Source organism: Papaver somniferum, chromosome 5, assembly GCF_003573695.1.
Source record: "Papaver somniferum cultivar HN1 chromosome 5, ASM357369v1, whole genome shotgun sequence".
NCBI lineage: Eukaryota > Viridiplantae > Streptophyta > Magnoliopsida > Ranunculales > Papaveraceae > Papaver > Papaver somniferum.
Window position 1 is genome coordinate 3,348,882 of NC_039362.1, and position 10,281 is coordinate 3,359,162.

The window sequence follows — 10,281 nt, forward strand, 5'->3', positions numbered from 1 at the left end:
ACATACACCTTGGGCACTCTCATAATGCTAGTCTTCAGTGCGTTACGTGTTTCCTACTTTAATATAGAATGTTCAGATACACACCAAGAAGTTGTTTTTAGACTTTTGGAAGCAAAAAAGTCAGAAATTAGTTTGGGTACATAATTTCAAAATGATTTCTAAAAGTAAAAAAAATCAACCTTTTGTGAAGCAAAATGTTGTTGTTTCTAACTTCTGCTTCTCCTTCTCCGGATTCAGAAACACTTTCACTTCTCATATTCCAACATGCTATTAACTGTATCACCTTTTTTACATCCATGTTTGATATAAAAATAAAAGTATGAATTGCTAAAGAATAAACGTACACGTATTTTACAAGAAGAGTGACGTTCCACCATCAACTAGGAGTATGACTTATACACCACCTCAAAAGATGAAAATATAATATGAAATTTTTTACTATTTCATATCCTGCATGCTTGCATACAAAATTTTCGTGTTATCCTCTGCGAAATTCGAATTCATTTACTAATAGGAAGAGGATGCCAAACCAACCTGCGGTTATCAGTTTATATTTCTTGCAGGTGGCATCACATTTGACATAGGAGTCATCTGGGGTGTAGGAAGTGGTGATGCTCGACATACAGGACAAGTAGGATGCTTCAACAACCACGGATCGATACACATCTGATGGAAAAAATGTCGACAATCAAGAAGTAACCGAGTTATGTCAGTGTTGTTATAATCAGCCAAGCAAATTGAACAACACGAACTGTCGGCAGTTGTGTGCTTGGTTTGGATTTTTGCTTCTGAATATTGGAATTTCGGGTAGCTCTCGAGGATCGCTTCATCTAGACCTATTTCAATATCACCAGCAGGGTGATTATGGTCATCATGGTCAGCTGTGTCGTTGTTTTGTCGAGGTGGGTTTGGGACACGAGTGCAGTATAATGAAGAAACCACAATGGTAACAATTAGCATGATCACACCAGCTGCTATCCCAATGAAAAATCTGTATCCGTTGATGGTATAATCGAGAGGATGTCCATCATAGTTAGAGTTTGAACTATTCATAAATGAGAGCTTGGAAGAGGTTTATGGTGATAAGATGAAGGAGAGTGCAATTCTAATGAACTCAATTATGAGAAACTGATGATTTTATATGGCTTTGCAGAGAGAAGGACTTAGGAAACAAGAACGGATTTAATATATCTTGAGCATAACTTGATCATTACATGCAGCAGAGCTCATAATTTGGAAGTGCTCGTCATTCTTTGCCGAAATTAAGAAGAAATTGATATGTGGATATTATTCAAATACCAAACAGTAGTTGACTCTTGGATACATTATAGAGGGATGATTGGCTGGACAGGGGAACAAATTAGTATACCAAGCCTCCAAGCTACCCATTGTATTTCAAATTGTTTAAATCAATAAACAATACATCTTGAGAATATAGAATTGTCATTCATGCATGACATCTCACAAGCAAGGTACCTATGACTACCAACACACGGGCGAAATACAAACATCAATCACTGGTGGAGAGTACGTTTTGTCTGGTCGATCTGACTGGAAGAAACTACATTCTAGCCTAACTAATAAGCCAGAGGTACTCTGGACTGGAAACAGCCTAGACTATTATATAGCTAAGCTAACCCAAACGAACAACTTCTGTGTAACAAAAAAGATTCACAACAATTTCGTCCAAGTGGGACTGCATTGCGGGAGTAGATAGCAAGAAGTGGTCATCGATCAAATGAGAGCTTACCAAGAGAGCATGTGAAGTTATTGCTTATTAGAACGCTCAGAATGAGTTTTATTCTCTATGGTTTATGGGATGCCAGTTGTGTGCACATATTTCATCATCAAACACGTGTACATATGAACATACGTGGAGAGCATGCGGGCAAAGTCATCAAAGCATGATGACATGTGCCCACAACCAAGATGCCCATCCCGCCGACGTTGGATCTTTACCCGAACAAATCTAAGGGCAGAAGTTAAAGGATGTTCCGGTAACACGCTGTATTGCGAAGCACCAAATAACTCCCAAAGAGTTACTTTATCTCATCCCCAAAAGAAGTCAAGATCAACGATGGAGAGAAGATGTACTGACATGGACGCGACAGAGGCAGAAAACACTTGCCTGACACGAGCAGGCTCCTCAACTACCCGCATTAAACACTCTGAGCAGCATACGTGTCGATCAACCCATGGAACGAACGAGGATGACCCCTGCGTGATGAAGTTACGAACGAAGACCCCTGCGTGATGGACACAAAACACAAGAAGATAAGGTTCCAACGGCCTTCAGAGATGGGTCCCACACTCTAACCCTATAAATACCCCCTCTCAACCAAGAGTGAGGGGATCGGAAAAACTGGGGCAGGAGGAGAGAGAGAAGATTGTAAGTGTAAGTTAGTCCTATACAATAGACAGACCCATGTAAACTACAAAGTCACTCGACTATCTTTGTAATCATCAAGTACATAGTGAAACAACAACCCCGTGGATGTAGGCCTTAGTGCTGAACCACGTAAATCCCGATCTCATTTACACTTCAGCACTTTATTTTTGTTTAACGCTTCATGAGTTTTACTTTTATGCTTCGTTTACTTTATCTCTCCTTGCGTAAACGCCACTCGCAATATTCTTAGATGAGGCTATGATAAACCCGAAGGTTTTGAGCCAAGGAATCAGTGCCATTGTATTGTCAGCACGAGTTGGCACCTGGAGTTTGAATATTGTTTGTGAACATGTAGACCACCACTTGATTTACGTGTTCACAATTTGGCGCTAGAAACAGGGAATTCGTCCCGGTAAAAGATTTATCTTATCCTGTGATTTCATAATTAAATTAGCGTAAGATTGCTCTGCTTCATTATCTTTAACAGTATTTATCTTTTATTAACTTTGTCATGTTCAAAAACGCACCCGTTGTCTTCGGTACTACCGACAGTATTGTCGTTTACTGGTTAAAAGATTTATTTCCTAGATCCACGGATCTACATTTTTCTAGATCTCGTACGGATCGATCTTTCCGTTGGGTTTTTCGTAAGATTTCAAAGGATTTACGTGCAGTTTTAAAAGGGGTTTTCTCGCGTTTCCTCATACTTTCAATGAATCCGCACTTTTAATAAGAGTTTAATCCATATACTTCAACTCATGCTTGAATCAAATGGGCTTACCTAAGAGTTCTATGTGGCCCTCGGGCAGTTTTTCCCTGTCGTGGAATTAGGAATTTTCGCAAACTAACCCGATCCGCACGGACATTTCTGTTTCCCGCTGTTTGAAATTTCCTTGTGCAGAAAGATGCAAGAAGTAGGAAAATCCAGAGCCACGTCGAAGGAAGCACCGAGGACAACCCCGGTCATCACCCGGAGCAAGCAGAAAGGAGACAAAGCCAAAATGACCAGTCAGAGACAGGACACGGCTGAAATCACTTCGCCTATGAATGCTAATTCCATTGCAGCCGCGGCCCTCAGAGCAGCAGCAACAAAATATAATACGACAGCGGCAGTCCCGAAGACTATGGAAGCCGTGGAAACTTGTTACGAATCAATTTCACCAACCAAAAGAAAGAGTGGATGAATCCAGAACGTACCCACCCGCGCATCCGCCAACCTTCGGAATTACATCAACCAATGAGCTGAATCAAACTGTGCAGGTGCTCTAACACCGCAGATGGGCGCTCCGCCCGATCTGGGAATACCAACAATCGAAGCTGAACCTCCCCCGCCTTTAGTACAAACCATAGAAGAAGGCGGCACGGTGGCCGTAGTAGCACGAGCTGGGACTCCCAATCAAGGGTCGAACCAATCAGACCGATTGATGGCCGAACTTGAAGAATTGAAGAAAAGCCAAAAGGTTTACGCGGATGCGGTGCCTTTTTTGGCCAGAGAAAACCAGGATTTAAAAGATCGGATAGCCTTAAGCACGAAGACGAGCCAACAACTCGATGAAGCAAATTCAAAGGCACCCGAACCAAACCGAGACCGAAGAGTCATCGTAGCAGCCAATGGAAACGCGGCCATAGGAAGTAGTGCATCCGACCCAGATTATAACGATGGAGAGTCAAGCTATCACGAACAGAGGAACGTAGGACATCACCGCGCGATGGAAGAGCTGCGTGATGAAATGATGGCAGAGATCAGGCAATTAAAAAGTAGACAAGGCGGAGGAAGGTTAGAAGAAGTCATGAGAGAGGCTAACTCCACACCCTTAACTCATCGCCTGGCCAACACCCCTATTCCACTCAAATGCCCTGTCCCGACATTCGAATGCTATGACGGATCCAGCGATCCCGCTGCACACATTCGGTATTATAACTGTGTACTGGCTAGATGGATCCAGAATGACGCAGTACTCTGTAGATACTTCCCATCGAGTCTGAAGGGATCGGCATTGTCTTGGTTTGATAATCTGCCGCCAAACTCCATCCACTCCTACGACCAACTCGCAGAAAAGTTCTTAAGAACTTACATGTACAACAAGGCTGTTAATACTGGAATGGATAAGCTCTTTTCACTGGCAATCGGCTATAAGGAAACCACGAGGGAATACACCAACAGATGGCACAAGGTCTTCCAAGCCATAGGAAGTGTGGACCCGGTGGTAAGTATCAACTGCTACAAGTGGGGATTAGACCGAATGAGTCCACTCTTTGTTGAGATTCATGGAAGCGTGCCTAAGACAGAGGGGGATCTTCGAATAATTATTGAAAAACACGCTCGTCTTGAAGAAATCCAGCGTGAAAACCCGAGGGCGTATCCACAGAGAACTCACCGTACAAATTCCGCAGAACAAACCACTGGAACCAAAAGGAATTGCTCGGTGGAACGACCCCACGAAGATAGGAAAGAACGAAGAGACGAAAGGCGAAAAGACGATCGGAAGTTCGAAGATCAAGCTTTCACAAAGCTCAATTCTAGCTATGCTCGGATCCTGCGGGAGGTCAAAGGAAGGGAAAATCTGGAATGTCCATGGTCTAAGGGAAAACAACCCCCAAGAACTGAGAAATCCAAAGATTACTGTGAATACCATTGTTTCAACGGGCACCAGACCGAAAAATGTAAAAACCACGTAAATAGCAATCCACAAACGATAACGTAGAAACCCTAAAATTAGCATACATGCTCGAATCTCCATAAACCCCTACCCTGAAAGGCTAAAGCAAAACAATGGCTTCCTTGATTTAAGATGAAGAACAGGGGCAAACTAGCATGCAAGCATTAAAAGAAGTTCTTCATCACAAACAAGGGACAACAGTAGCAGAAAATTACAAATCAACATAGCGTAAAACAGTGGAAACAAAGAAAAGAAAAAACTTACCAGCAAAAACAGTAGCAGAAAGAACAAATCAGAAATAAAGAGGAGGCAAGTGTGATTAATGCTAAGGAGGAGAGAATTTAAGGGCTGAAGAATGAAGACTGACAGAGAATTTAAGGGCTGAAGAATGAAGACTGACAGAGAATTTAAATGAAGACGGACAGAGAATTTAAGAGCTGAAGAACAAGGAACGAAGAGCAAGGAATGAAGGCGGAGAGAATGAAATTAATTTTTCTATTTTCCTTAATATACTCGAAAGAAAGAAGAGGGAGTTAAGAGAGGAATGGGAAACGTGCCCATTAAATGAGCAATTGATGCACGAATAAAGAAACATGTCCAGGTATCTAGGAGAAGTTATTAGGAGAGAGGAAGAATATGTAACAACTATTTTCTTCAATGCTCCCGCTAAACACTCAAGCCCGAAGAAAAGGGGCAAATTGTGTGCACATATTTCATCATCAAACACGTGTACATATGAACATACGTGGAGAGCATGCGGACAAAGTCATCAAAGCATGGTGACATGTGCCCACAGCCAAGATGCCCATCTCGCCGACGTTGGATCTTTGCCCGAACAAATCTAAGGGCAGAAGTTAAAGGATGTTCCGGTAACACGCTGTACTGCGAAGCACCAAATAACTCCCAAAGAGTTACTTTATCTCATCCCCAAAAGAAGCCAAGATCAACGATGGAGAGAAGATGTACTGACATGGACGCGACAGAGGCAGAAAACACTTGCCTGACACGAGCAGGCTCCTCAACTACCCGCATTAAACACTCTGAGCAGCATACGTGTCGATCAACCCGTGGAACGAACGAGGATGACTCTTCGTGATGAAGTTACGAATGAAGACCCCTGCGTGATGGACACAAAACACAAGAACATAAGGTTCCAACGGCCTTCAGAGATGGGTCCCACACTCTAACCCTATAAATACCCCCTCTCCACCAAGAGTGAGGGGATCGGAAAAACTGGGGCAGGAGGAGAGAGAGAAGATTGTAAGTGTAAGTTAGTCCTATACAATAGACAGACCCATGTAAACTACAAAGTCACTCGACTATCTTTGTAATCATCAAGTACATAGTGAAACAACAACCCCGTGGATGTAGGCCTTAGTGCTGAACCACGTAAATCCCGGTCTCATTTACACTTCAGCACTTTATTTTTGTTTAACGCTTCATGAGTTTTACTTTTATGATTCGTTTACTTTATCTCCCCTTGCGTAAACGCCACTCGCAGTATTCTTAGATGAGGCTATGATAAACCCGAAGGTTTTGAGCCAAGGAATCAGTGCCATTGTATTTTCAGCACGAGTTGGCACCTGGAGTTTGAATATTGTTTGTGAACATGTAGACCACCACTTGATTTACGTGTTCACACCAGTAAAGAAGAGAAATTATTCCCCGGATCAACCAGAACTCCACTCTGACCTAACAAGCTGACAACGGCTTCTTTGTCACTGCACCCATATGTCAGGGGGAGACACCATGATGCATGAAGGGATCATAGCATAGTACATTGTCAAAGTTTCGACACCCGACGCTGAAAGAAGGAAATCTTTAAATAAAAGAAGAAAAAAAAGGCATTAAGAAATGGGAAAATAATCGTTTAGTCCATTTTTAGGTGGTCCCAAGTCAGTTTAGTTCTTTGGAAAAACACGTTTACTGTTTGGTTCATAATTATTTAAAAATATTAAATGGACGAAAGTAACTTTCCGTGTTAATTTCTACTTATTTTTTTGTAACAGTTCATTCCAGAAATGAAGTCCATATAAAAACCTAAAAAAAACAGACTTCATTCCAGAAATGAAGTCCATATAAAACTTCATCTTCTTCATCGTCTACATCATTCTTCAACATCAGCATCAACTTCAACACGAGCAGCAAACATCAACAGAGCTTGATCAAGAACAACAACACGAGCAGCAAAACGTCATCCTCATCTTCAAACAACATCATCAACATAATCTTTATCATCTTCAATAACAACAATACATCATTCTTCATCGTCTTCATCATTCTTTAACATCAGCAGCAACAGAGAAAAAGAAATCCGAGAGGTTTTTATATGGACTTCATCTTCTTCATCGTCTTCATCATTCTTCAACATCAGCAACAACTTCATCGTTTTTCAAAACAACAACAACAAACATCATCTTCAACTAATCGTTATCATCTTCAATAACATTTCTGGAATGAAGTCCATATAAAACTTCATCGTCTTCATCATTCTTTAACAGCAACAGCAGAGAAAAAGAATTTCGAGAGCCATATAAAACTTCATCTTCTTCATCGTCTTCATCATTCTTCAATATCAGCAGCAACTTCAACACGAGCAGCAAACATCAACAGAGTTTGATCAAGAACAACAACACGAGAAGCAAGACGTCATCTTCATCTTCAAACAACATCATCAACAGACACATAAAAAAAACCTAAAAAAACATCATCTCTGCAAAATCTTCATCGTCGTATGTAAAATCATCATCGTCGTCTGCAAATCTTCATCGTCTTTGTTTCTTATTTCTACAAAATTAAAACCCTAGGAAGAAAAAAAAAGAGAAAAGTATATCTGGAAGAAAAAAAGATGAGAGAGAAAGTAAATCTGGAAATGATTTATTTTCTCTTGATAATTAAATTAATATGGGGCAAAGAATATTTTTGTCCCTACCAAACAAAAATTACATCATGCATGACGTCATCGTACGACTAAACCATTATTTTTAGGACCAAACTATAATTTATAACTAAATAGACAGTTGACTGAGTCAACTGGACTAGACTCATCCTAATATATTATATCTAGGACTATATGGTATTTTACTATATTTAGGGGTAGTTCTTCTTTTGTATAGGTACATTCAATGATTCAAATATTAAAAAAAAAAAACAATATCGCTTGCCTCGGTGCTCTCAATTACTGTAAAAGAACAGGAAATGACATATTCTCTACGGCTCTCATTTTAAATTTAATTGTACTGTATTGGTTTGGTTTAATGAATCTTATCATAATTGTTTGGCTTTCTAAGACACTCTGCAACATCTTTAAGTCGCAAAGCTGATGTTTGCCATCAACAAGTTAAAAGGATGCCAACGTCTGTCCTTGAGCATGAGCAGCCAAAAGTCGCAAATGGACGGACAGAATGGTGAATGCATTACCAAACGTTATTCTTGCAAATATAGTTTGATTTTTCTCCAAATGCTTGTGTTATGAGCTTGCTACTATATTTTTCTCCAAATATAGTTTGATTCAGCGTCAACATTTTTGTGTTTTTTTTCCTATTCTACTAGAAATTGGTTTTTCTTGCACTAAAAACAACAAATTATGTTCCCAGAGCAAAGAATTATTGTTTTCAATGCAATAGAACAAACAAATCTTGTTTCCAATGCAAGAAATTATTGTTTTAGTGAACACTAACATGTATACGGGTATACAAGTTAACAAGACCCAAAAAATATATTGTGTACCAAAAATCAAAAGGTGGATTCCATGCTAAGTGAGCAAATATTTTTGTACTACGATACTTAAAACATGGTTGACAGAAGATGCAATTTCCAAGGAGGCGAAAATAGCATCCACAACCACACCGGTTAAGTTAAAATTTTAAGTATTTTGTATAGTCTATTCTAAAACATCTCAAATGTAAAATTTGAACCGATAGATAGCGGAATCGCCGCTATGTTATAGAGTTCTAAATCCCTAATGTACTACTTAACAAAGAAAGGTTAGCGTGGATGTAAAATTTGTCAGGTAGTGTCTAACAGTTGCATTATGAAAATGTTAAGAAAAAACATAGCAGATTGTACCCCATTTCTGTGCTAAGAAATTGAACCACTCCAAGAATGTAAAAATGATTCTTAACAGTTTCACACTGTCTGAATTATAGCTGATATTTTCAGAATTGCATAGTCTCCCAAGAATGCTCATAACCAAGTGCGTTTACGTACGCTCTTGCTTGGCCAAGTCATAAACGGTGGTTTATCATCAAACTCTTCATTATCTTGCATCCAATTTCTTGGCATCATCGTTGACTTTTAGAATTTACACCTAAAGATAACTTGTCAAGACCAAATAACAGATAATTTCCCTTACACATCTTATATTGTTGTAACAATCATCCCTCCCAAAGTAGAATAGATGTATCATTTACTCGAATCTGCCGTCGTAACAAAAAGATATTATTATTATGTAGCATAATATTCGAGTAATAACACTAGAAATTGATACCCGCAAAAATGAATAATGTGACTCGGATTAGTTCAATACCTAAAGCATATATGAATAACATACCCCGCGGTTAAATCGTTTCCCATTTAAATTGCGGGTATTCGTATCTCATTTTTAGATCCACAACTAGTATGATAACCCAGTCGCCAATGCTTCAATCATTTTGACATGTACTAAGCATCTTAAGATGGGTAAAATTCCTATCGCCGATTGTACATTCATCTATCTAGCTAATTTTTAAGCATACACACATCACTACTGAATTTTCACCACTAACATTACATTATATAAATAGTTCTTCCAAAAATTCCGGTGTAACCCTACAAATTTCATTCAAATAGAAGATTTTCTTTACAAAGAATCCCAATATAGAACATTGATTACAAATTCAAATAGGTAAATGTATATAAATAGCTAGTGTAGTGTTTATAGGACGTGAGATTTGTTCATCCAACCTAGAGCTGGCAAACGGGTGGGCCGGAACTGGCTTGTTACGGGTTACACGGGTTCGGGTTAACACGGGTCAAAACCCGCGGGTTGATATTCTTCACGGGTGGTCATTTCTTCAACCCGCACCCGTAACGGGTTAAACCTGCGGGTTCACGGGTTAACCCGTTTATGGTGAGTCAACTCGCCAGAAACCGATTTGACTGAGTTTCCTCAGTTTCCTGGTTTATTTTCGGTCACATTCAGGCCATCTAAAGCACTTTCCCTGCAACCTAACATTCATCTAACTCATTCAC

General features: G+C 39.8%; 1 protein-coding gene across 1 annotated transcript; it reads right to left on the reverse strand.

Moving 5' to 3' along the window:
• Positions 1-543: 543 nt before the first annotated feature.
• Positions 544-1,053, reverse strand: LOC113277183 (RING-H2 finger protein ATL70-like). Its single transcript, XM_026526342.1, has one exon. It carries the CDS (start codon positions 1,051-1,053, stop codon positions 544-546), a length of 510 nt encoding a protein of 169 aa, XP_026382127.1.
• Between the last annotated feature and the right edge of the window lie 9,228 nt (positions 1,054-10,281).

What these genes read in the sequence shown, in the direction of transcription:
- LOC113277183 (XM_026526342.1), bottom strand. Translation starts at nt 1,053, where the DNA reads ATGAATAGTTCAAACTCTAACTATGATGGACATCCTCTCGATTATACC.